Raw genomic sequence first — 24,957 nt, 5'->3', positions numbered from 1 at the left:
AGCAACTAGGCCCATGAGCCACAACTACTGAGCCTGCACGTCTGGAGCCTGTGCTCCGCAACAAGAGAGGCCGCCAACAGTGAGAGGCCCGCGCACCGCGATGAAGAGTGTCCCCCTGCTTGCCGCAACTAGAGAAAGCCCTAGCACAGAAACGAACACCCAACACAGCCAAAAAAATTTAATTAATTAATCAATTAATTAAAATAATAATAATAATAATAAGGTCCATGGTTTAAGGACTTATTTTATAAGCATCAGAGTAAAGTTTGCTAAAAATCATTCTCAGAAGAAAATTTCCATCTTACAGTCAGTTGATCATCCTCAACCTCTAGGAGTGTGAAGGCGTGCTTCTTATGGTACTGCCTGGTCAAGTTACAGAGAAAATTTATTTCACAGGCCATACAAGAAATGTGTTGGGTGTTGGGAGGGAAAAATTCAGACAAGACACGGTGTTTACGGTACTGTAATGGCACCAAATAAAATATACTCAAAACACCTGAATAAATGTTACTACCTTTTCTCTATTCTGTCTACTTCCATCAGTCTTGTAAAAAATGACGACAATTTTGACATTTTCCTGTTTAAAGATTCCAGCAGATGCACTTCTATGGTTTGTATGAAAGGAAACACATCCTGCTAGGAACACATACAGGAAAACCCCTACTAGCAGCAAAATCCTGCTCGGCACATTAGCTGAGACCATTCCAGAGCGTCAATTACTCAAGGACTCAGGAGGCTGAGCACGTCCCCTAGCCAGCAGCAACCACAGGAGACTCCAGAATGTCCCAATAGGGAAAGAACACATTCCCTCTAAGTTGATGCTTTTCTGGCCCTTTTTTTTTTTTTTTTTTTTTTTTTTTTTTTTTAGCAGTACGCGGGCCTCTCACTGCTGTGGCCTCTCCCGCTGTGGAGCACAGGCTCAGCGGCCATGGCTCATGGGCCCAGCTGCTCCACGGCACGTGGGATCTTCCCGGACCGGGTCACGAACCCATGTCCCCTGCATTGGCAGGCGGACTCTCAACCACTGCGCCACCAGGGAAGCCCATCTGGCCCTTTTTAATGTGGGAGAGATCGGACATGTTATTTAATAGAAAGTAGCAAGCAGGACAGCAGAGGAGGAAACAAATGTCCTGAAATCAGCTATTTAAATGGCAATGCCAACAGTTAAAAATTCTTTGTAAGAAATTAGAAAGGTAATATGTAAGCCTAAGTAGAAGACACATTCACAAAAAAGCAGACACCGAAAGCAAATACGGGAGGTGCTCTGATTAAATACAAAAATTCAACGTTCATCATTTCTGGATATGAGATGGCTGTGCTTTTTTTTGAATGTCCTTAAACAAAATACATCAGTGACACTTGAAGAGTTCACCTAACAAATCATTTGTACTGCATCCAACTCCTTAATTAACAGATTCATATATGAGATACTCAAGAAAAATACGCCTAATTTACCTACTTTAATAGAAGTTGTTTTACGAAGGAAGAAAAAAGACCGCATGCAACAATTTGCTTTATATAAAGCACAGCAGAAAGTCAGATAGATACACAACATTCCTCATACACAGCAGCTAAGGCTGAAAGGTTTGCACTCCACTTAAGACAACTGACTGCAAGTATGGAACAGCCCTTATGTTGGTTCAATTTATCATGACACCAAGAATGGCAAAAGTAAAGGGCGAAAATTCACGCTCATTATAGCCTTCCAAACGCTTTCATCCCATTATCCACCCAGGTACTAGGTTAAAATGCCAGGAAGAAGGCATACCGACTCTACGACTCAAGAACCCATTATCATTTTGGTTTTTAAACGTTTCTCGGAATGAAAAGACAAAGAAATGCAAGTCGGATTTACCAAGAAACATCTAGGCTGGGTCCTCACAGAAGCCTGGAGTAAAAAGGGTCACCAGTTCCAGCCTTCCATTTTCAGCCCAGAGACACTGTGTGATTCGCCCAAAGATAAAGGACTTCGGAGAGAGACACAATGACCTCGAACCACAAAGTACGGGGCAATTCAACTTTTCACCCCCTGAACTTGCATACTTTTTCAGTGATAAAACACCACACACACATACAGTCTGGCTTTCCCACGTCTGCCAGTGATGCCTCTCAGAACCGCTCCATGGGGTGCTGCCTCCACAGTTCACAGTTGCACCCGGCCTGTTGGTGCCATTTTTAAATAGGAAACTGCGCTTGGCTCACACCTTATACAATACACAAACTGGTTGTTCGCATTCAAATATGCTGAGACCAACGAGAGAGCGCATTAGCTGTGCCAAAGGAAACCAATCTTTGCTTCTGACTGAAAACCCTCAGGCTTAGGCCAGAGGGCTCTGTGCTCAACTGTCCAAGAGCCTGAACCGACAAGCCTAAAAGGCTGGAATCTACACATCAAGAACAAGTTCTAAAAGGTGAGGTGCAACGGACAGCCTCTTACTCTTTTTATTTTTATTTATTTATTTATTTTGTGTGTGTGTGTGGTACGCGGGCCTCTCACTGTTGTGGCCTCTCCCGTTGCGGAGCACAGGCTTCGGACGCGCAGGCTCAGTGGCCATGGCTCACGGGCCCAGCCGCTCCGCGGCATGTGGGATCTTCCCGGACCGGGGCACGAACCCGTGTCCCCTGCATCGGCAGGCGGACTCTCAACCACTGCGCCACCAGGGAAGCCCCTCTTACTCTTTTTAAAGCTTTCTCAGAAAAGGACTCCGACTTTCACACTTTACAATTTTGTACTCATTTTAGGAACTGGTTACAAAAAGAAGTGGGGGCTGCCTGCCATCAACAGAGGTGCTCCCCACACCCCGATGACAGAGTGAGACGTGCAGCTCTGAGAGTGACTGCTGAAAACGCAGTCTGACAAGACCAAACGAGCTATGTACGTACATCAAATCACTGCGAGGCCCACTTTAAATATCTTACAATTCGGTGTGTCAACTACACTCGGTAAAGCTGAAATTTTTTAAAAAACAAATGAGCATGACATGGATAGCAAAATAGCAACAGATAAAGATCCTAAATACAGAAACCCCAAATCCTCAAATCTATTCTCTCACACTTGTATTAAAGAGAGACCCTTTACAACTAAAAGATGCCCGAAAAGGGCCTGGAACTCCCTTAAAATAAAGAAGAATAGGGCTTCCCTGGTGGCGCAGTGGTTGAGAGTCCGCCTGCCGATGCAGGGGAAACGGGTTTGTGCCCCGGTCCGGGAAGATCCCACATGCTGCGGAGTGGCTAGGCCCGTGAGCCATGGCCACCGAGTCTGCGCATCCGGAGCCTGGCTCCGCAACGGGAGAGGCCACAACAGTAAGAGGCCCCCCACGTACCGCGAAAGAAAAAAAAAAAAAAAAAAAAAAAGAGTGACACGACATGAATTTTACAGTTACTAACATATGAGATTACAAGGTTGTAGGGGTCATCTCTAGCTCTTCAATGACAGATTTTTTTTTTATTACATCATCAAAAGAAGAGCAGATTTTTCAGAAGATAATGTGTCAGGAGGACATGTTTACAATCCCTCTATCTCCCAGTTTTCTGCTTATCATCAGCATCTTTATAAACACACCCACTATACCCCTCCTTGGAACTTTGAGAAAGGATTGCTGAAGAAACCCCCATCAGAAACAGCAGCAGGCGTTGCCTGCGCAGGCAACACGGCGGAACTGAGTAGAATCCTCTGAGCTGCCAGCATCTCCCTAAAGTGCCCCACAGGAGATCAGGCTCGGAAGCTCGACTCTGCCTCTCTCTTCAAAGAGCCAAATTAATCCCAAGAGCTCTCATCCCAACTGCAGAACTTTTACCGCCATGACTGGCCCAGCACTCTCACTTAAAAATTAATGACGAATGTGTTTCAAAATACTCTTTCTATACTGATGACCTACTTTTCTTATCAACAACTGGGGGAAAGCACACTGTGTAGGACTGCTCAAACTTGCTAAGTCTGTTTCCACTGCTTAGTCAGATGGAGTTTCTCTTGGAATAAAATTTTCATAATTCTTTGGCAATATACTTATACCAGGAAATGAAATTACTGGACTCCAAGATCTTTTTGTGGTTTGGTTTTTTTTAAGGCATTTTTATGAAGACCCTCATAAGGCTAGCCATAGCAAAAGTAGCAATGTCAAAAAAACAGAGTAATCTCCTTCAACTGAAGAATTTCTGTCTTCCCTTTTTAATACCCTATACCCTGGACAAGCAGTGATTAAATGAACATACTCCTGACTATATTTCAAGGGGAGGTAAGAGTAGGACTAACTCTGGCCTGGATGCAAGACTAGCTTATCCTGACATAGTCACCTAACCACTAAATAATTTTAGTCCTATGGTTGGTTGTTTCTTCATCTATAAAATAGGAAAACTAAAATAAATTACTTCTAGTGTCCTATTATTAATATAATTATTATAATCTAAAGCCTACAAATCTATAGAGAACGCTTCTTTCACTGGGATCCAGTCCACATCCCCTAATGAAACACATACAATTCAAGGAGAACGGAGTTAGCAGCACCCACAGGGTTATACACATAACACATACACTCGACACTCGACTGTGAATGCTGAAGGTCTTTAATCCCAGTCACTCTTCATGCATTTATTCAACAATAAATTTACTGAACTCTGACCATGCGCCTGGCGTGATGCTAGACGCTGCAGATGCTATGGTGAGCAAGGAGACGGCCCGGCTCTCACGAAGTTGACAGTCTCCAGGAGGAGACACCACAATCAATTATTCACACCAACGTCACTGTGGTGCTGCAACAAACACTGGGACACAGAAGTTCACAGGGGCAGGGAGTCAATACAGGACGAAGAACCACTTCTTAGGAGCAGCTCCCAAGAGCCTTCTCTTTACAAGTAGGGTATCTGAAAAGAGCAAAAACATAGGGAAAATATTTAAATTACTTATTGTGCCTTTTCAGATTAATAATTGGATCTGTGGCTTCAAAATTAAGGTAGTTTGCCCACAGAGGTGCCCAGAGCTCGAAGGTAAACATATTTAACAGGGGCTTCCCTGGTGGTGCAGTGGTTAAGAATCCGCCTGCCAATGCAGGGGACACGGTTTTGAGCCCTGGTCCGGGAAGATCCTACATGCTGCAGAGCAACTAAGCCCGTGCGCCACAACTACTGAGCCTGTGCTCTAGAGCCCGTGAGCCACAACTACTGAGCCCACTTACCACAGCTACTGAAGCCCACGCACCTAGAGTCCGTGCTCCGCAACAAGAGAAGCCACCGCAATGAGAAGCCTGCGCACCGCAACAGAGAGTAGCCCCCACTCGCCGCAACTAGAAAAAGCCCACACGCAGCAGTGAAGACCCAACACAGCCAAAAAAAAAACATATTGAACAGGCTATTTGAAAATGAAACTAACATTTTTTAAATAAAAATGAATTTTCAGCCATCCTATAGAAAAAGCAGCAGTATACAGGCATACACAGCTCAACGATATTGCAGGTCTGGTTCCAGACCACCGCAATAAAGCAAATCTCAAAACAAAGCGAGTCACAAGAATTTTTTGGTTTCCCAGTGCATTTAGAAGTTATGTTTACACTATACTGTAGCTATACACTATTAAGCGTACAATAGCATTATGCCTAAAAAAAATGTACACACCTTAATTTAAAAATACTTTATTGTTAAAAGCCAACTATCTAATCTGAGCCTTCAGAGAGTATCATCTTTTTTCTGGTTGGGGGTCCTGCCTCTGTGTTGATGGCTGCTTACTGATCAGGGTGGTGGTTACTGAAGGTTGGGTAGCTGTGGCAATTTCCTTTTTTTTCTTTTCTTTTTTCAGTTTTTTGCCATGCTGTGCGGCTTGCCAGACCTTAGTTCCCGGATCAGGGATTGAGTCCGCGCCCTCAGCAGTGAAAGCACAGGGTCCTAACCACTGGACCACCAGGAAATTCCCGGCAATTTCTTAAAATAAGACAACAATGACATATGGCACATCAATTGATCCTTCTTCTCATGAAAGATTTCTCTGTAGCATGAAAAGCTGTTTGATAGCATTTTACCCACACTAGAACTTTTTTTCAAAATTGGGGTTGATCCTCTGCTGCTACTTTATCAACTAAATTTATGTCATATTCTAAAGCTTGTTATCATTTCAACAATCTTCACAGCATTTTCACCAGGAATAGAGTCCACCTCAAAAACCACTTTCCTTGCTCATCCATGAGAAGCAACTCCTCATCTGTTCTAGTTTTATCATGAGATGGCAGCAATCCAGTCCCATCTTCAGGCCCCACTTCTAATTCTACTTCTCTTGCTATTTCCATCCCATCTGCAGTTACTTCCTCCACTGAAGTCATCCATGACGACTGGAATTAACTTCTTCCAAACTCCTATTAATGTTGGTATTTTGACCTCTTCCCATGAATCATGAATGATCTTAATGACATCTAGAAAGGTGAATCCTTTCCAGAAGGTTTTCAATTGACTTTGCTAAGATCCATCAGAGGAATCACCATCTATGTCAGCTACAGCCTTACAAAATGTATTTCTTAAATAGTAAGACTTGAAAGTCGAAACTCCTTCTTGATTCATGGACTGCAGTGTGGATACTGTGTTAGCAGGCATGAAAACAACATTCATCTCGTGGTACCTCTCCACCGGAGCTCTGGAGTAACCAGGTGACTTGTTAACAAGCAGCAATATTTTGAAAGGAGTCTTTTTCTGAGCAGTCGGTCTCAATATTAGGCTAAAAATATTCAGGAAACCATGTTGTAAACAGATGTACTGTCATTCAGGCTCTGTTGTTCCATTTATAGAGCACAGGCGGGTAGATTTAGCATAATTCTTAAGGGTCCTAGGATTTTCAGAATGGTAAATGAGCCCTGGCTTTAACTTAAGTCACCAGATGCATGAGCCCTAACAAGAGAGTCAGCCTGTCCTTTGAAGCTTTGAAGCCAGGCATTGACTTTTCCTCTCTAGCTATGAAAGTCCTAGGTGGCATCTTCTTCCAGTAGAAGATTGTTTCATCTATGTTGAAAATCTGTTATTTAGTGAGCATCTTCATTAATGATCTGAGCTAGATCTTCTAGATAACTTGCTCCAGGTTCTACATCAGCACTTGCTGCCTCACCTTGCACTTTGATGTTATGGAGACAGCGTCTTTCCTTAAACCTCATGAACTAACCTCTGCTAGCTCCAAACTTTTCTTCTGGAGCTTCTTCACTTCTCTCAGCCTTCACAGAATTGAAAAGAGTTAGTTAGGGCCTTGATCTGGATTAGGCTTTGGCTTAAGGGAATGTTTGTTGTGGCTGGTTTGATCTTCTCTCCAGACCACTCAAACTTTCTCCATATCAGCAACAAGGCTGCTTTGCTTCTTATCATTCCAGGTTCACTGGAGACCTTCAAGAACTTTTCCTCTGCATTCACAACTTGGCTAACTGGCCCAAGAAGCTTAACTGTAAGCCTATCTCGGCTTTCAACATTCCTCGCTCACTAAGCTTAATAATTTCTAGCTTTTGATTTAAAGTGAGAGACATAATACTCTTCCTTTCACTTTAACACTTAGAAGCCAGTGTAGGGTTATTAACTAGCCTAATTTCAACATTGTTGTATCTCAGGGAATAGGGAGGCCTGAGGAGAGGGAGAGAGACAGGGGAATGGCCAGATAGCAAAGCAGTTAGAAAACACATTTATTGAGTTCACCATCTTATTATGGGCGTGGTTTGTGATGCCCCAAAACCATTACAATGGTAACATCAACGATCACTGATCACAGAGCACCACACCAAGTATAATAATGAAAAAGTTTGAAATATTGCGAGAATTAACAAAATGTGACACAGAGACATGAGGTGAGCAAATGCCATTGGAAAAAATGGCACTGATAGGCTTGTTGGATGCAGGGTTGCTACAAACCTTCCATTTGTAAAAAACACAGTATCTGTGAAGTGCAATAAAATGAGGTGTGCCTGTACCTCTTGAAATCTTACTGTACCCTCAGACAAATTGTTTCGTCTGATCCTTTTTGGTAAAATTACAAACTATTTCCTTATCAGCACACCTCTCTTCTAAAGAGGGGAAAAACAAAAAACTCAGAATATCAGTGTCTACAACAGAGTACAAGAAACCGGGGAAAATGTAGTTACTACCAAATAAATACTTTACCACCACACAACACCTTCCGAAGTTCTCAGTTCTTTAGGGGGAAAGGCCACACATCTCCTTTTACCAACAAAATGAAAACACCTCTGGGGAAGTGGAGACAAACAAAACTCACTTTCAGGAGGAAACATTTGGGCTAAGTATTTGGGGAGTGAATTCTCTATTACTAGAAGCTTTTACCAGCCTTAGCTGGTAAAACTGTAACCTTAACCATCCCAAATCCAATTTCCCTCCAAACTGGATAAAGATTTGAAAAGAAAAGCATAGTCCTTAATCCTTTATGTTAAATTAATTGGACTGCATAATAGTACCTAAAAGAGAAATTCCATACGCCTCAAATGAAAGCAGGAAGCATCCTTTTCTAGCATTCTGAGTAGAAGGTTAGCAGAAAGGTCAGGGGCTTCCCACCCCAACAGTACTCTTCTAAAAAACTACATTTACAACAAACAAACTACATGTATAGTTTGTAGTAGCCTCTAAAAACGGCCAGAAATAACACACACAAAAATGAAGCTATACAAAATGATTCTTTTTTGTGATCACGTTACTAATAAGATATAAACCAAAGCCTACAGATTTTCAAATTTTAATATTGCACAAATGAACTCCTAAATGATTCAACAGCTGAAAGGGTGCCCAATTCACCCTTTCTTAATGTACTTGGGGTTCTTGTCAATTTCTCAAGTTAAATGAACCCAAGCACATTAAATCCTTGGAGATCCAGGAGCCACTGAAATGAGCTGAGACCTGCCCTGTGATTCCCCTGGGGCTGGGCCTAGGGGCCCCTCAGCGTCCAATGCAGACACTTTACAGGCAGTCGATTAAAAGATAAGAAACTGGAGGAAAGGAGAAAGACAAGAAAGGGAAACTCAGTTTTTTCGAGGGCTACCTTAACTTTAAATCCTCATCTTGATACAAATTAGGGTTCTTCCCATATCTGTTTTGACAAAAACTCTCCAGCTGAAGGCACTCTTCCACTAGGACGTTCCTTCATGGATTCTTTCTGAAGTCGAAGTTGCTAACCAAACCACAAATCAAAGCCCTAAGAACTCCACGCCACCAGTACTTTCAATTTATTCAAGAAGTTAGTTAGGTAAATTTGCAATAAAGTACCAATATATGATGCCACCCTATTTTTCATCAGAATTCACACTTTAAATAACCAGGACTCCAAAATTTGCTTTATACATAAAACGTTTCAGTAAATAAATGTGTGTATATGCTAACACACTTATTTAAATGAAAATGATGACTAGCTTACCATAAGATAATTTACTAGGCAAATGTTTACAATCAGTAGTCCTACACCACAGAAAATTTCCTCTTTTCCTTTCATCTTCTAGGAAAATGGGAAGACTAACAATCACTATCACAAGTGTACCATGTAAAACTGAAATTCAATTATTCGACTAACATTTACTGAGCACCTACCATGTGTCACGCAGCCCGCTGGGAAACGGAGGCACAAAAACATTGTGACATACTCTGCCTTCACGGAACATGGCACAGAGTGGGTACTAGTGTTCACTTTCACGAAGTGGAAAATAATAATTCCACACTTATGTTTACTTAAAATTTCTACTCATTTAACCCAAAATGTAATTAGGAATAGCACAGAAATCAATAACGTTAGGGACACGCACAAATTACACTTCCAGCTATCTTTATAGCTCTATATCTAAACTATGCTTACCTTCTACGCAAACACACCGTATAAATGTGTATTCTGTTCTCATGACCCTGGACAATCTGGGCCATCTCCCTTACCCATTTGCCACTACTCCTCCCCAATTACACCTCCTCTGAGTCAGCCCAGCGCTATTTCGCAAACCCTCCGGCAGGGCCTCGACCCAGTGTCCCAGAGACACTGACTCCCCACCACCCTGTCCTCTCAACCCCCGCAGGGCTCAGGCTCCACACAGAGAATTCAGCGTCACGAATTACATACTTGGGGGCTAGAAGAAGCTTGTAATGTATTTTTTAAACTATTATACCTTTTAAAAGCAAATCAAAATATTAAGCCTGCCATTAACACTTTGTGAACACGACTTTTTCTAACTGCACCAGAAAAATCAAGTCCCTAATCCTTATCACACTTAGCATCATAAAATGCTTGAATAAGACGTTCTTAAAAACCAGACAATCTAAACCCTTCAAAGAGGCAATAACAAAAAGGAAAGATCAATTATTTCCCTCTGAAGAAAGAAGGGGCTTTGTGATAAGAGTTTATAAAGGGACGGAGATATAGACGGGGACCAGCACACAGCTCTGGCCAGCACGAGTTGCCCCAACTCACAGCCATTACCCTGCCCTGATCTACTTCACAAAGGTCCTGGGAACCAAGTCACTGCTAAAACATAAGACCCTTTCAAACCAAATGAAAAGAGAGAAAAAAAAGGATCCTGTGTATTTTGAAAAAAGCTGAGCAGATTCACTGTTTTCGAGGTTACAGGAGGAACCTTTCTAAAGCAGGCAAGGCTTCTTCCCGATTCCAGAAACCAGGGCTAGCCTTCTATATGGGCTCTATCTGACCCCACTCGCCTTCCTTCAACTTTCCCCTTGAAACACTGTTATACTGACTACATGCCAACATTTCAGAGAAATGATGTTTATCAATAAGGAGCTTCCTTTGTAAAAATATTAACACTGTAGCTCTAAAAGGGTTGAGACATGAGTGAAATAAGACAAAGCCCACAGTCCTTCTAGCACTGAATAACAGCGGTAGTCTAGTAGGAACTGTAGCCATCCAGGAGCACATTAGCAGAGATGAATTTGAACCATCTGCTTTGCGACTACTATTTAAAGGAGATCAGCTTAACCAGGGGAGTGGAAGCTTCAAGTTAAGAGAAAGGAAGATGAACTTGGAGGGCTGCTGTGGCATGAGGCTGCTGGATGCCACACAGCCTACACAGACAGGCATCTGGGGTGGAGCAGGGTTCCTTACTTCTTTGTCACATGACTCCCAGCTTCCAAGATCCAGAATTCAGCTATCATCATTAACAGTTTAAAAAGCTGTGCTGTGAATTAAACAGATTTATTCAGTCTAGGCTGGGAACCTACCCACCACTATAACACTGAATCTGTAACCCAAAAATGCCTTCTCAGTTCCAAATAACTGAGTTAGACTTTGGAACACAACCCATTCCTGGGTTGGGGACTGAATGTACACGTTGCCTCCAAAACAGAAGCTGCCTCTGGGCTCTCAACCTTTCACAGTTAGAGAACCACATGACTCACAACTATCCTTTGCAGGTAAGATGTATCATTTGTTCTGCTTGACAATGTATAATAATTCAGCCCAGTGCATGCACAATAGCTCTATACTGCGTAAGAAGACCAGGGACGTTTCAGGGTATGTATGTATGCATGTATGTATGGATGGATGGATGGATGAATGAATAAATAAATAAATAAATACTTCCAATTTCCCTTTTCCGATGGAACACTGTAAAGCAACAGTGGTTCCCATAAGAGAGAGAGCCTAAGGGACGGTTACTCTATTTCTAAAACAGACAACATGCATCTTATTAAATATCACCCCAAAGAGCTGTGGCCAGCACTTGTTGGCTCTGGCCTTTCTCTTGCTTGCCAAGAAAAACTCGGATGACACTGTTAAGCTAAAGACACTACTAACCACAAAATTAATTCACCATCTAGCTTGTAAAGTGACTAGTCAGTCTCCTAATAAATCCTCTGCTTAACGGAGATGATAGCTCAAGTTTATGTGTGTTTCTCAGTCACCGCTCAGGCAGCATTTGAGTTCTTACATTAATAAACCAGCCTCAATTCTTTAAGTTCCTAAGAATGAAAGGAATTAGAGTCTTTAACTAGAAAAGAATGCTTGACCATTATGAAAAGGAATTTAAGTATCTATCATGTGAAGTAAGCAAATAATGGTGAGTAAACATTCGTCCTGCAGAGGGGGAGCTTGTGAATTTTGTCAAGAACCCTGACAATGTCAAGAGTGGAAATACACCCCCAAAGGCTTCACACTCCCAACACTTCCCTCCCCATGTGTGTTTTGGACGTTCATGAAACTGAAAAACAACAGCTTTGTTCATCCAGAATGAAGGCCTCAGCAACTGTCAGAACGTGGGGACACACATCTGACTCCACAATGGGGCAAAAAAGGCTCTTACACCAAACTGCCACGTGCCCAGATTACCAGGCTGCCTTGGTTCCCCGGAGACAGAATGACCACGCTGTGAAGTAATGATCAACTTCTGCCAGTGCCACAGGGTTTTCCTTATGCCTGTCTGTAGTTCCAGTACTGGCTGGATGTTGTTCCTGTCAAAATCAGCCTTTTCATATATGGATGGCTTAATGGGGCTGACCTTTGCGACATTAATTGGTCTTTGAAACACCCAAGATAAATCCTTACCATGACTGCATACTAATGGTCAGTTTACATGATTGAGGACACAAAAAGGGATCAATAAAATACTTTCAAGGAACTTTACATGAAAACTAGGAAATCAAGTCTACCAAAGGCTTTTCCAAGAGACTCCACGTATTTTCAAGTTTCCCCAAACTGCATCTAAAAAGAAACCCTGAAAATCTGGACCAAGCTTCATAGTTTAATACATGTACAATCTGAAGATGTGGCGGGGGGACGACCCATTGGTACTAACTACCAATTGTGATGATGAACTGAAGCGATAAACAGTGAGTAAGCTCAGTTTGTAAATCTGGCAAAAGACTGTGGCAGAAGCTTAAGAGGGAACTGTTGCATTGGGTCAAGAACTAAAACTCAGGGTAAGAACACTGGGTTCACACTGTTAAAATAAAAAATCCACACTATAGTATAAATCCACACCATCTACTACAAAAATGAATTCACACTACCCATGGAAGGAGGTGGGGGCAGGAGGGAGGGACAGTCAAGTTCCCGATCTTGGGCGAGTCTTTCATGCACCTGTGACCACAGTCCCCTCGTCCATCAGATGAGGAACAAGGCAGCAAGGTACTTTCCGCTCTGGCTGTGATTCAGAGTCACCAGGGAGCTGGAGCCCAGGCAGCTGGACTGACCACGGTCTAGAGCTGATCCTCACAGGCATCAAGTTGAGGACCTTTGGGTGTGAGAAATAATCTCCCAAACCCCCAATACGATATATTTTTCAAAAGGTGGTGAGATACTGGGGCTAAAAGGAAGATCCATTATTCATAATTTTTTTAATGTAGATAACTGCATGACCGAAGGGGGAAAAATATGTATTGTGAAATTCCCACCTTCAGTCATACAAAATACAAGCCTTCCTACTCCCATTTATAGTAGTTTCTCTCACTCCGATCTTTGCAATAATTTGATTTTTCTTGACTATGGCAAATAGGAGGAACAATTTTTGTCCTTAATGTAAGACTCAAATGACAGGCCTAATTTAACATCCCATGAGACTATGGAGGCTCTTTTCCCACACAGAATGTTACATTGTATCACAATGCTGCCATTCACATCATACTCAATCCCATGAGCATCTCACACCCGGCAGTGCAATCTCCTTCCAAACCCTAAAAAGATCAATCTTTTGCCAGGACCTAAACCTTTTTCCTTAAAATAGACAGACAGACAGACTGAATAGAAGCATAACGCCTGAATAAGAGAAGCCTGTCTGAATAGATATTTCCAATTCAGATAGATGGCCAAAAACTGCCTCATTTTTAACACTACCTTCCTATCCTAAAATTAGATACTTTTTTCCTCTCCAATGATTCAAGTTTGATTTGAAGTCTAAAATGCTGAGGCAGGAGTGGGAATACACACAACAATAGCTTAATATCAGAAATAAAATATATTAAATTTACCCTACTTGATTCTCCCCAGTTCCATTCATTAACAGACATTTAAGGACTTCCCTGGTGGCACAGTGGTTAAGAATCCACCTGCCAATGCAGAGGACATGGGTTCGAGCCCTGGTCTGGGAAGATCCCACACACAACTAGGCCCGTGCGCCACAACTACTGAGCCTGCGCTCTAGAACCCGTGAGACACAACTACTGAGCCTGCGTGCCACAACTACTGAAGCCCACGTGCCTAGAGCCCGTGCTCCACAACAAGAGAAGCCACCGCAATGAGAAGCCTGCGTACTGCAAGGAAGAGTAACCCCCCAACACCGCAACTAGAGAAAGCCCGCGCGCAGCAACCAAGACCCAGTGCAGCCAAAAATAAATTAATTAAGAAAAAAAACCAAAACAGACATTTAAGAGTGAAGACAGAGGGAACACAAATTTATTGGGTGTCTACTCAAAACCCAGCAAGGTACTGTTAACATCTCCATATTACAGAAGAGGCTCAGGGAGGTAGGTTAATTGACAAAATCATAGCAGAGAGCGAAACCCAGCTCAGTCTGGCTCTGAAGGTCTGCACCCTTCATTGCCTCAATTTCTCTAGACAGAACTCTTAGAGCAAGAAACTATATAAGTACAGATGGCTCACTGAGCCTAAGGAGACAAAGAACAAATTTGAAATTTATTTTTCTTTCCTTTACTACCTTGCCACAATCCAATCACTTCAGTGAATACACAGAAAACATACCCCAAATGGCCAACTGGTTTCTCCTAATTCTCAAGAAGATACTAAGTGCAGTTTTTTTTTTTTTTTGCTGTACGCAGGCCTCTCACTGCTGTGGCCTCTCCTGTTGCGGAGCACAGGCTCCGGACGCGCAGGCTCAGTGGCCATGGCTCACGGGCCCAGCCGCTCCACGGCATGTGGGATCTTCCTGGACCGGGGCACGAACCCATGTGCCCTGCATCGGCAGGCAGACTCTCAACCACTGCGCCACCAGAGAAGCCCTAAGTGCAGTATTTTTAATTAAAGTATAAATCAGATGCTCTGACAGAAGCAAGAGCACGAACAAAAGAATGAAAAGGAAGGAAGTATGCACCTTTAAAACCTGATTTACACCCACCATCAGGCGTGCACTGGGGTAGTTCCAGCACTGACTGCCTCAACACCACCAGGCTGGGCCTGCTGCAGTTGGTCTTGGTAAATCATCCCAAACCAAATGTGCTCCCTGGCCATCTGCCCTGCTGAGAAGGCTGTGTGCCAGTCATCACTGTTTATTAGGGGGAAAGAACGTGGACAAGAATATTCTGCCCACAGGAAAATGTTTCAAACACTCGGTTTACATCTGAGCAATTTTTTGGTAAGAGCTGGACTTGGGTGCCAGAAAGGCAGAGAGGAATTATCCCTGCACTTCACGTTATTTTAACATAGGCAACAAAGGTGTAAATAATAACCAGAGAAACCCACTGACCTCAGGATCTTTCTAGTTAACTTCAATAAAAAGAATCTTTCATTCAGCAAATATCCAGTAGGCACTAGAGACCACGCTGTGAGCAACAGAATCTCGGTCTGCTTTCCATGTGAATTTCTCTCCCACATTCTGCCTTCTATGGGAAGGCGCCTTTCAGACGGTGGGCTCAAGTTCAAATCCAGTTCCTCACAGCAGACAGGAGTGATGAATGCCTGATGCACGAGGGCAGGGACAATGTCTGCCTGTGAGGACTAAGGAAGGTTTCATGGAGAATCCCAAAGAACAAGAGGGATTCACCAGGTGGAAGCGGAGCCGAGTAGTACACGCATCACAAGATCTTAAGGCTGGACAGTTCAGGGAGTGGCAATGGAGATGAAAACACAGGAAGGAGAGCAGTGAGAGATGAGACAGGCTGAAATCAGAGCTGTCCTCATCCACAACCACATTAAGTCTGAACTTTAACCACAGACAATGGGGTGGGAGACCACGAGAGGATTTAAACAGGTAATGATATGTTCCCTGATGAACCCTTTTTGATGTAGAACTAACTCAAATCTTTCCCTAATCCTTTCACATTTGGATTTTAATTTATATAACCAAACTACCAGTGAGGATGTGATTTAAGATCTAAATAATTTCTAACTCATTATCAGTTTGGACTCCATTATGCATAAATTAAACTTCACCAAAATTAAAAACTTTTCTACTTCAAAGGACACCATCAAGAAAGTGAAAGGAGGTGCAGTGGTTAAGTGTCCGCCTGCCAATGCAGGGGACACGGGTTCGATCCCTGGTCCAGGAAGATCCCACATGCCATGAAGCAACTAAGCCCATGCACCACAACTACTGAGCCTGCGCTCGAGAGCCCTCGAGCCACAACTACTGAAGCCCACGTACCTAGAGCCCGTGCTCTGCAACAAGAGAAGCCACCGCAATGAGAAGCCCACGCACCACAAGGAAGAGTAGCCCCCATTCACCGCAACTAGAGAAAGCTCGTGCGCAGAAACGAAGACCCAGTGCAGCCAAAAATAAATAAAATTTAATTTAAAAAGAAAAGAAAGGGAAAAGACAACTCGGGACTTCCCTGGTGGCACAGTAGTTAAGAATCTGCCTGTCAATGCAGGGGACACAGGTTTGAGCCCTGATCCAGGAAGATCCCACATGCTGCGGAGCAACTAAGCCTGTGTGCCACAACTACTGAGCCTGCGCTCTAGACCGTGCGAGCCACAACTACTGAGCCCATGTGCCACAACTACTGAAGCCCACGCGCCTAGAGTCCGTGCTCCACAACAAAGACAAGCCACCACGATGAGAAGCCCGCACACCACAACGAGGAGTGGCCCCCGCTCGCCACAACTAGAGAAAGCCAGTGCACAGCAGCAAAGACCCAGCGCAGCCAAAAACAAACAAACAAATAAATTTAATTTTAAAAAAAACATAACTCACAAACTGGAGAAAAAGTTTGCAAGTAATATATCTGATAAGGCACTTGTATCTAGAATATATAAATAACTCATAACTTAACAACAAAAAGATAACCCAATTTTAAAAACAGCAAAGCATCTAAACAGAGGTTTCTCCAAAGAAAATATACAATTGTCCACTAATGACTTGAGAAGATGCTGGACATCATTAGCCATTAGGGAAATGAAAATCAAAACCACAATGAGATACCACTTCACACCCACTAGGATGGCTAGCATCAAACAGTCAGGGAATAACAAGTGTTGGCAAGGATGTAGAGAAATGGAAACCTTTACACACTGCTAGCAGGATTGTAAAATGGTGCAACTGCTTTGGAAAAGTCTGGCAGTGCCTCTAACAGTTAACCACAGAGCAACCAATATGACCCAGTAAGTCCCAAGAGAAAGCAAAACATATATCCACACATAAACTTGGACACAAATGTTCACAGCAGCATTATTCATAATAGCCAAAATGGAGAAACACCCAAACATCCACCAACTGATGAATGGAAAAACAAAATGTGGTATATATCCATACAATGGAATATTTTTCAACCATTAGAAAAAGAATGAAGTACTTATACATGCTACAACATAGAGAAACCTTGAATACACTATGCTTAATAAAAGACACAAAAGACCACATATTGCATGATTCCATTTATATGAAATGTCCAAAACAAGGGAAATCCATAGAGACAAAAAATAGATAAGTGGTTGCCTAGGGCAGGTGAGGGAGAAGAATTGGCGGGGGGGGGGGGAGACCGTTAATGGGTATGGGGTTTCTTTTGGAGGCAATGAAAATGTTCTAAAATTGTGGTGAGGGACATCCCTTGGGGCACAGTGGTTAAGAATCTGCCTGCCAATACAGGGGACATGGGTTCGAGGCCTGGTCTGGGAAGATCCCACATGCCACAGAGCAACTAAGCCCGTGTGCCGCAAGTATTGAACCTGCACTCTAGAACCCGCGAGCCGCAACTACTGAAGCCTGCGCACTTAAGAGTCCGTGCTGTGCAATGAGAGATGCCACCACAATGAGAAGCCGGTGCACTACAAAGAAGAGTAGCCCCCTCTCTCGGCAACTAGAGTAAGCCTGCACACAGCAATGAAGACCAAACGTAGCCAAAAATAAATAAATAAATAAATTTATTTTTAAAAAATAAAAAAAAAAATTGTGGTGATGACTGCACAACTCTGTGAATATACTAAAAACCACTGAATTGTACACTTTAAATGGGTGAACTGTATGGTATGTAAATTATATCTCAATAAAGTGATTATAAAACAAAAAAGATTCCATTATGTGCCATTGAAATACAAAATAAGCTCTCAAAGCAGTGTAGAATCTTGTTCACTCATTTTAAAGCATCTGAACTAGGGCAATGAAAACCCAGAGAGATTCTATTACTTAACATTCTAGGTACTAGGTCATACTGAAATATTAATGAGTATTTCCATGTTTTAATAAAGAAAAGGCATCTTAAGTTTAAAAAGACATACAAGTGTCAGAAAAGAGTTCTGACAGGAATAAGGTGACACTGGGAAGTCATCAAAAGGAAAACAAACAGGATTTGTACCCTGAATCTGAAAGTGGCATTCAAATTTATTATTGTTCCACCTCTGAAAAAAGAAGTCAAAGGTAAAACAACCTGGTTAATATAATGTTTCTAAAGCACCGTTTGTGACAAATCAAAGTATTAAGAAATAATTTGCCATCATACAGAACTGAATTTCCACACCCCCAGTGACATAACTAAGAACTGATCACTTATCCTTTTGAATGTTCTGTTTCATAGGCATCTGAGTGACTCTCCTCATGGTTGGAGTGAATCTCAAAAGTGACAGCTGCATTAAGCATAAAACTTGTATCAAAAAAATCCAAGTATTTAAAAAGTGCTGTATGTCATGGGTGAAGGAAGTCAAGAAGTACAAACTTCCAGTTATAAAATGAATTAAGTCATGGGATGTAATGGACAACACGGTGACTATAGTCAATAATAATGCAGTGCGTATTTGAAAGTTGCCAAGAGAATAAGTCTTAAAAGTTCTCGTCACAAAATAAAAAAAATTGTAACTCTGTATGGTGACACACCGTAACTAGGCTTATTGTGGTGACCATTTCAGTGTATACAAAGATCAGATCATTATGTTGTACACCTGAAACTAACATAATGTTACATGTCAATTATACCTCAATTTTTAAAAAAATAATGAAGTAGCACACAAAACGAAAGTCCTATCTGTCAACCCTGAATCTAATCCCAAATTATATATAAAGTAAAAGACGTAACTTCTGATTAGCACAATCTGCAGGCAAAGTAACAAATGATCATGAAAAATTCAATACTTTGTGCAGTGATCTCTCATTGGTATGCGTCTATTAGAATCCATCAAGCTTTAATGTACCTTCCACAAATAATGAAAAACAAATACGGACAAGGCACATTCCAGATTTAGCAAAAAGGTGTGTACCCAACCTTTATACCCAGTACACACGACAAACATTTACCACAAAACATGGCACCTCAAGGCCTAATATACAATTTCCACTTTTATTTCACTTTCCCCCCCCTATTTATTTATGCAGCCTCTCAGACTCAAGAGTTACTATTAGGCTTCATATCCAAACATTGTGACTCTGAAATGTACCAAAAAAAAATTAGTTTCCTTAGTTTTCTGAAATATACAGAATCAAGTCCAAAATAGATTTTTCCCATTTCTTCAGTTTTATAGGGAATGAAGAAAGTGCAGTCATATAAACAGATATCTATTTGCCTTCACAACTGAACAGACGGTGCAAAGCAACTGCTTATACTTAATCATGTTTCTGTCTATTCTAGCAGGCCTTGGTGTCAGGAGAGCTCTGCCAGAAAAGGACAATGAAATGCATTATTACATAGAGTGACTACGAGCCCTACAAGTACTGTTTGAGGATTTAATCCCGGGCAGGAAGGCTGCAGTGAGAGGGCCTAATATTATATTTTATGATAACTATTTGCAAAAGTAAACACATTCGCCATCCAGTACCAGTTTACAAACGTGCACTATATTCAATTCTGTTTAATGTATTATAGGAAAGAAAGGCCTCTTGCTCTCCTGGGGGAGATGAGCGACTTGCAATTTGCTTCTCACACTGAATCCCACGTTTGCAACATGTAGAGCAAGGACTTCAGACACCACAAAACAAGGACAGCCTACATTAAGGCCAAATATAGGATGTGATTCTAAACCGCGATGCAGTAAAGCGTACGTTTCCTTTTCCAGCGATCAAAAACCCTTTGAACACTCCCAAAAAAGGACGGCAGGGCCAGCGCCTCCCTGCAAGAGGAAGCCCCTTTCTTCTCGGCTCTCCCCGCAGCCTGCCACTTCCCCCCAACATATTCAAGTTATTTGAGAGACACAGAGCTGTGTGCGCGCGCCTGTGTGGACAGGCGGGAGAGGGCTTGGTCCCTGCATTTCCAACCTCTACGTCTGAGTTCATCCTCAGTCATTTAGGCGCAGCGGAGCCCCACCTGCACCTCGCTCCTTCTTACTGCGTCCCTAGCCAGCTGCTCAGCTCTTAGGCGAGCGTATCTCTGAATCACCCAGTTCACGTGGACGCTCCAGGCCCCCGACCCTGCAGCCTTCCTGCCCCATTCTTCCTCTCCCAACCCGCCCCCCCGCCCCTCCCCCGCCAGTCCCAGCCCTCCGCTCCCAACGCCCGGCTCATCCTCCTCCCGAGTCGCCCCCACCCACATCACCCCAGCTTCAGCCCTGCCCCGCCCTTCCCGACCCCCAACCCAGCTCTTCAGGGCCCAGAGCCGGCCTCGCACCCCAAAGCTGGCAACCCCCAGGCCGGACCACCGCCCTCGCCCCTCCCACACAGGAACCAGCTCCCCCAGGCGCCACGTGAGCCCAGCCCCTAGCCACCCCCCACCCACTCGCTCCCCAGGGCGGCTCAAGTCCCGCCTCCCAGGCCTGGCGCCCCCCGGGCTCTGCGCCCTAGCCTCTAGCAGCCCCTCCCAACCCAAGACCCCACCCAACCTGGCGGAGCCCTGACCCCTAAAATCCTTCCCGGGGCAGCCTCGTCCACCCTCGGCTCCTCGCCCGGCCAGGAGGGTTCCGGACCCCTAAAAGTCTCCCCAGGGCAGCCTCCTCCCCACAGGAACCTGGGTTCACTCTCCCCAGGCCGAGCGGTTCGGTCCCCAACTCCCTTCCCCACCGGATCCCAAGTCTCCCGCGGCAGCCCCTACCCCTACACCCTGTACACCGGCCAGGGCGGACCCCCGGCCCAAAGATCCGCGCCGCGCGCGCCCACCCAGCCCTGTCCACTCCACCGGGCCCTGTCCCACACCCCGCCCGCTCCTGTCAGCCGGCGCCGGCACACGCTGAAAGGACAGGTCCGTCCGCCCGTCAGGCTCGCTCCCAAGCCGCCCCGCCAGGCGCGCGCAGCTCACCAGGGCTGAGGTGCCTGAGGCGCCGCTGCCGAACTCCCCGCTGCAAAGCCCGGAGAAGCCTCCAACCGCTACCGCCTCCCGCCTGGCACTGAGCGCCGCGCGGGGGAGGGGCGCGGACAGCCGCCCCCGCCCCCGCCGCTGCACGCAGGCCCCGCCCCCGCGCCGCACCGCGCCCAACCAGGGCCGCCGGGTGGCGGAGCACCACGCCCACTTCCGGGAGGGGAAGCCTGCTTCCCACCCTGCGTTCCACGCCTCACTCTTTCTAGCGCCCCCTCTGGTCTCACTGAGGGATGCAGGAGTGCCGCGGAGGAAGGCGGTGCCCAAGCGCAAGCACCTCCCGCTAGTCCTCTGAGTGGCTGGAGGGCCAGGCCCACTGACCCCAAAGAACCAGGAGCGGTTACCTTAGAGCCCCGCCCACTGACCTGTTTGGCTCGGCACGGCCACATCCCCTGGCTCCTCAAAAATTCCCCCAGAATCCCTTAAAACCGTAACATCAGCTCCTCTGAACCCCGCCCATTGCCCCATCTAAACCTCTCGCCAGCCTCCCGGCTCCCTAAGCCCAGCTCCCCTCTCATTCCTTCAGAACTGGCTCTTCTGCGTCATAAACCCCGCCCCAACTTCTAGAAGCCCCGCCCACGGGCTGGTAACCCTATTCACAGCATCGCAAGTCCCACCCACTGCCCATCTAACAGCGTTAATTCTCCAAGCCCCGCCCAGAATTATCGAATCCCCGCCTCTGGCTCCCGAAGTTCCGCCTCTGGCTCCCGAAGTTCCGCCTCTGCTGCCCTCCCACCCTCCCACCACCACTTCTGGGGATTCCCGACGCTATGATCCTCCTTCCACTACACCTTGTCACTTTGCTAGCACAAGGTGGCGGCCCCTAGGCTGGACCACACCCACATATCCCCCCCCCCACTACACAGAAGGACCTATCTTGACCCAATTTCTCAGGTGAGGAAATGAAGGATACAGGGTCCCTCCCTTCCTTTTCCTGGCCAAAGACCCTCTCTTAATAACTGGGCGGCCCAGGCCTAAAAGTCAGAGCAACGAGATTCCAGTCCATCTCTGCTGCTGTCAGACTGTGTGTCCTGAAGCAGTTCCCTTCATCTCTGTGAGCCTGAATCTCCTGATCTGTAGCGTGAAGTTGTCCCCTTTATAGCCAGAGTTCCTTTCTCAAATACCAAGCTCTGAAATGCCAAGGTTTGGGGAAACTGGGACTGATGAACTGAATTAACAAAGCAGACCTGCTGATGGGGTAGGCTATTTACTTCCCAAAGCAAGGCATTTTTGTAATTCACAGCAGGGGAATTTTTCATGTTAAGCATCAGCCACAGAAATATGTGTATGTAAATGTGTGTTATGTAAATCAGGGTCCATCTGAACCAAAACAGCTATCACAGCAAATTATTTCTCCTCTCTAAGCCTCAGTTTCTTCATCAGTAAAATAGGGATAATAGCAGACGCACCTTGGGAAGGATTCCATGAGCTCCTGGTTAGTAATACACGTAGCAGGGTGCCTGACTTGGCATTAGCCGTCAGTTAGTCATTACACTAAAGATGCCTCTCTGGAAGCATGACAGAAGAGAAAAACATGGACTGTAGATTCTGACAGACTTGGCTTTAAATCTAGGCTCCACTTCTTACCAGCTGGGTGACCTTAGGCATATCACTTCCCCTCTCCGTGCCCTGCTCGCCTCGTCTATATAGTGGAATTCGTCTAAATGCTTACTTCAGAGAGTGGTTTTGAAGATTCAGGAGTTTAGATTCAATGAATTAAATCATGGAAAAGTATCCAGCATAGTGCCTGGCATACAGTAGGTATTTAAAACATGTGGATTCCCATCTCCCAGTTCTATAAATGATAAAATTAGAAGTAAAACTTCCCAGGACATCAATTCCCCCAGGATGACACCACCATACTGCAACCACAGAATATGCTGAGAAAGATCCCAAGGCCTTTGCCTTCCAGTTTTATCCTTAAGGTGGGGGAGGTGATTCTTGCACAGAAAGCATCTAAAGCAGAAGCAATGCCACCTCACCACACCTGACCCAAATGTGGTCAGTGGAGAGCTGCTACTCCCAGAAGCAGCTGGAAAATTGCATAACCCTTTGCAAACCCCTCCTTCCCCCATCATCCCATTGTTCTTGAATTCCTTTCCTTCATGGACCCTAAAGGAAACCTTGGTTCTGTCCAAACTGGCCCTAAATGGAGAGATTCCGGTCCAGGTAAGATGCTGGATTTGAGAGTCTTTTCCTGCTCTCAAAACCTGATTTCTGGGCTTCCCTGGTGGCGCAGTGGTTGAGAGTCCGCCTGCCGATGCAGGGGACGCGGGTTCGTGCCCCGGTCCGGGAGGATCCCGCGTGCCGCGGAGCAGCTGGGCCCGTGAGCCATGGCCGCTGAGCCTGTGCGTCCAGAGCCTGTGCTCCGCAACGAGAGAGGCCACAGTAGTGAGAAGCCCGTGTACCGCAAAAAAAAAAAAAAAAAAAAAAAAACCTGATTTCTGAAGTAGCCTTAAAAGATCAATGCTAGATGAAGATGAATTTAATGATCAAGAAAAGGAAGAATGATTCCATACCCCACATGCTAGGGTCTTGTATGAAGAAGAAAGAACTGTGGGACCTGCATTTGGAAGCTCCTAAGCAAATCATTTTTCTAGTTTCTCTTAGTAGCAAATGGAGACCTTAGCCTTAGGTTGCCAGGGCAACATGGAAGCTGAGTGGATTAGCCCTGTGGAAGCATTAACAAATAATAATACTATTAATTAAATGAGTGACTGGAAGTAATCTCAGATTACTAGAGTAATCTCAGTAAGCAAGACCCCTACTTGAGTGACAGAAGAGGACAAAGCTTGGGGAATATTAAAATTCACCCTCGGGAGAGGCCACAACAGTGAGAGGCCCACATACCACACACAAAAAAAAAATTTTAAAAAAACAAAGTGAAACACAATAAAATGAGGTATGGGTGTAATTGTATGTTTAGTATTTTAAGAAACTGCCAAACTCTTCTCCAGAGTGACCATATCATATTACAGCCCCACACACCTGCAATCTATGAGGGATCCAGTTTCTCCACATCTTCACCAGCCTTTGGTGTTGTCGCTATTTTTTATTTTATTTATTTTATTTATTTATTTTTTTTTTCGGTACGCGGGCCTCTCACTGCTGTGGCCTCTCCCGTTGTGGAGCACAGGCTCCGGACGCGCAGGCTCAGCGGCCATGGCTCACGGGCCCAGCCGCTCCATGGCATGTGGGATCTTCCCGGACCGGGGCACGAACCCATGTTCCCTGCATCGGCAGGCGGACTCTCAACCACTGCGCCACCAGGAAAGCCCGCTATTTTTTATTTTAGCCTTTCTGATAGGTATATAGTGATACCTCCTTGTGGTTTTAATTTGCATTTCCCTAATGGCTAATGCTGTTGAAAATCTTTTCATGTACTTATTGCCATTTGTATATCTCTTCATGTCTTCTGCCATTTTTACTTTTTATTATTTTTTAAAATAAATTTATTATTTTATTTTATTTATTTTTGGCTGCACGTGGGCTTTTCTCTAGTTGCAATGAGAGGGGGCTACTCTTCATTGCGGTCTGCAGGCTTATTGCTGTGGCTTCTCTTGTTGCTAAGTACAGGCTCTAGGTGTGCAGGCTTCAGTAGTTGTGGCATGTGGGCTCAGTAGTTGTGACTCATGA

General features: G+C 44.6%; 1 protein-coding gene across 7 annotated transcripts in view; it reads right to left on the bottom strand.

Annotated features, from left to right (window-relative positions):
* Nucleotides 1-21,885, bottom strand: part of CORO1C (coronin 1C) — an 83,465-nt gene extending 61,580 nt beyond the window's left edge. The window contains exons 1-2 of one of the 7 annotated variants that reach the window (XM_067015003.1): nucleotides 21,687-21,819; nucleotides 4,620-4,860 (exon numbers count right to left, since the gene is read on the bottom strand). Coding sequence is in view for 2 of the 7 variants with exons in the window: in XM_067015000.1 (XP_066871101.1) it covers nucleotides 21,687-21,789 (103 nt within the window). In the remaining 5 variants the exon portion in view is untranslated. Of the gene's footprint in view, nucleotides 1-4,619; nucleotides 4,861-21,264; nucleotides 21,418-21,686 lie in introns of those variants that run through there. The other 6 variants (XM_067015002.1, XM_067015001.1, XM_067015000.1 and 3 more) reach the window with 6 other exon arrangements.
* Between the last annotated feature and the right edge of the window lie 3,072 nt (nucleotides 21,886-24,957).

The sequence above is a fragment of the Kogia breviceps genome, chromosome 15, assembly GCF_026419965.1.
Source record: "Kogia breviceps isolate mKogBre1 chromosome 15, mKogBre1 haplotype 1, whole genome shotgun sequence".
NCBI classification, from domain to species: domain Eukaryota; kingdom Metazoa; phylum Chordata; class Mammalia; order Artiodactyla; family Physeteridae; genus Kogia; species Kogia breviceps.
The sequence above is the reverse complement of the archived record's forward strand: the minus strand, read 5'-3'. Positions and strand labels throughout refer to the sequence as shown.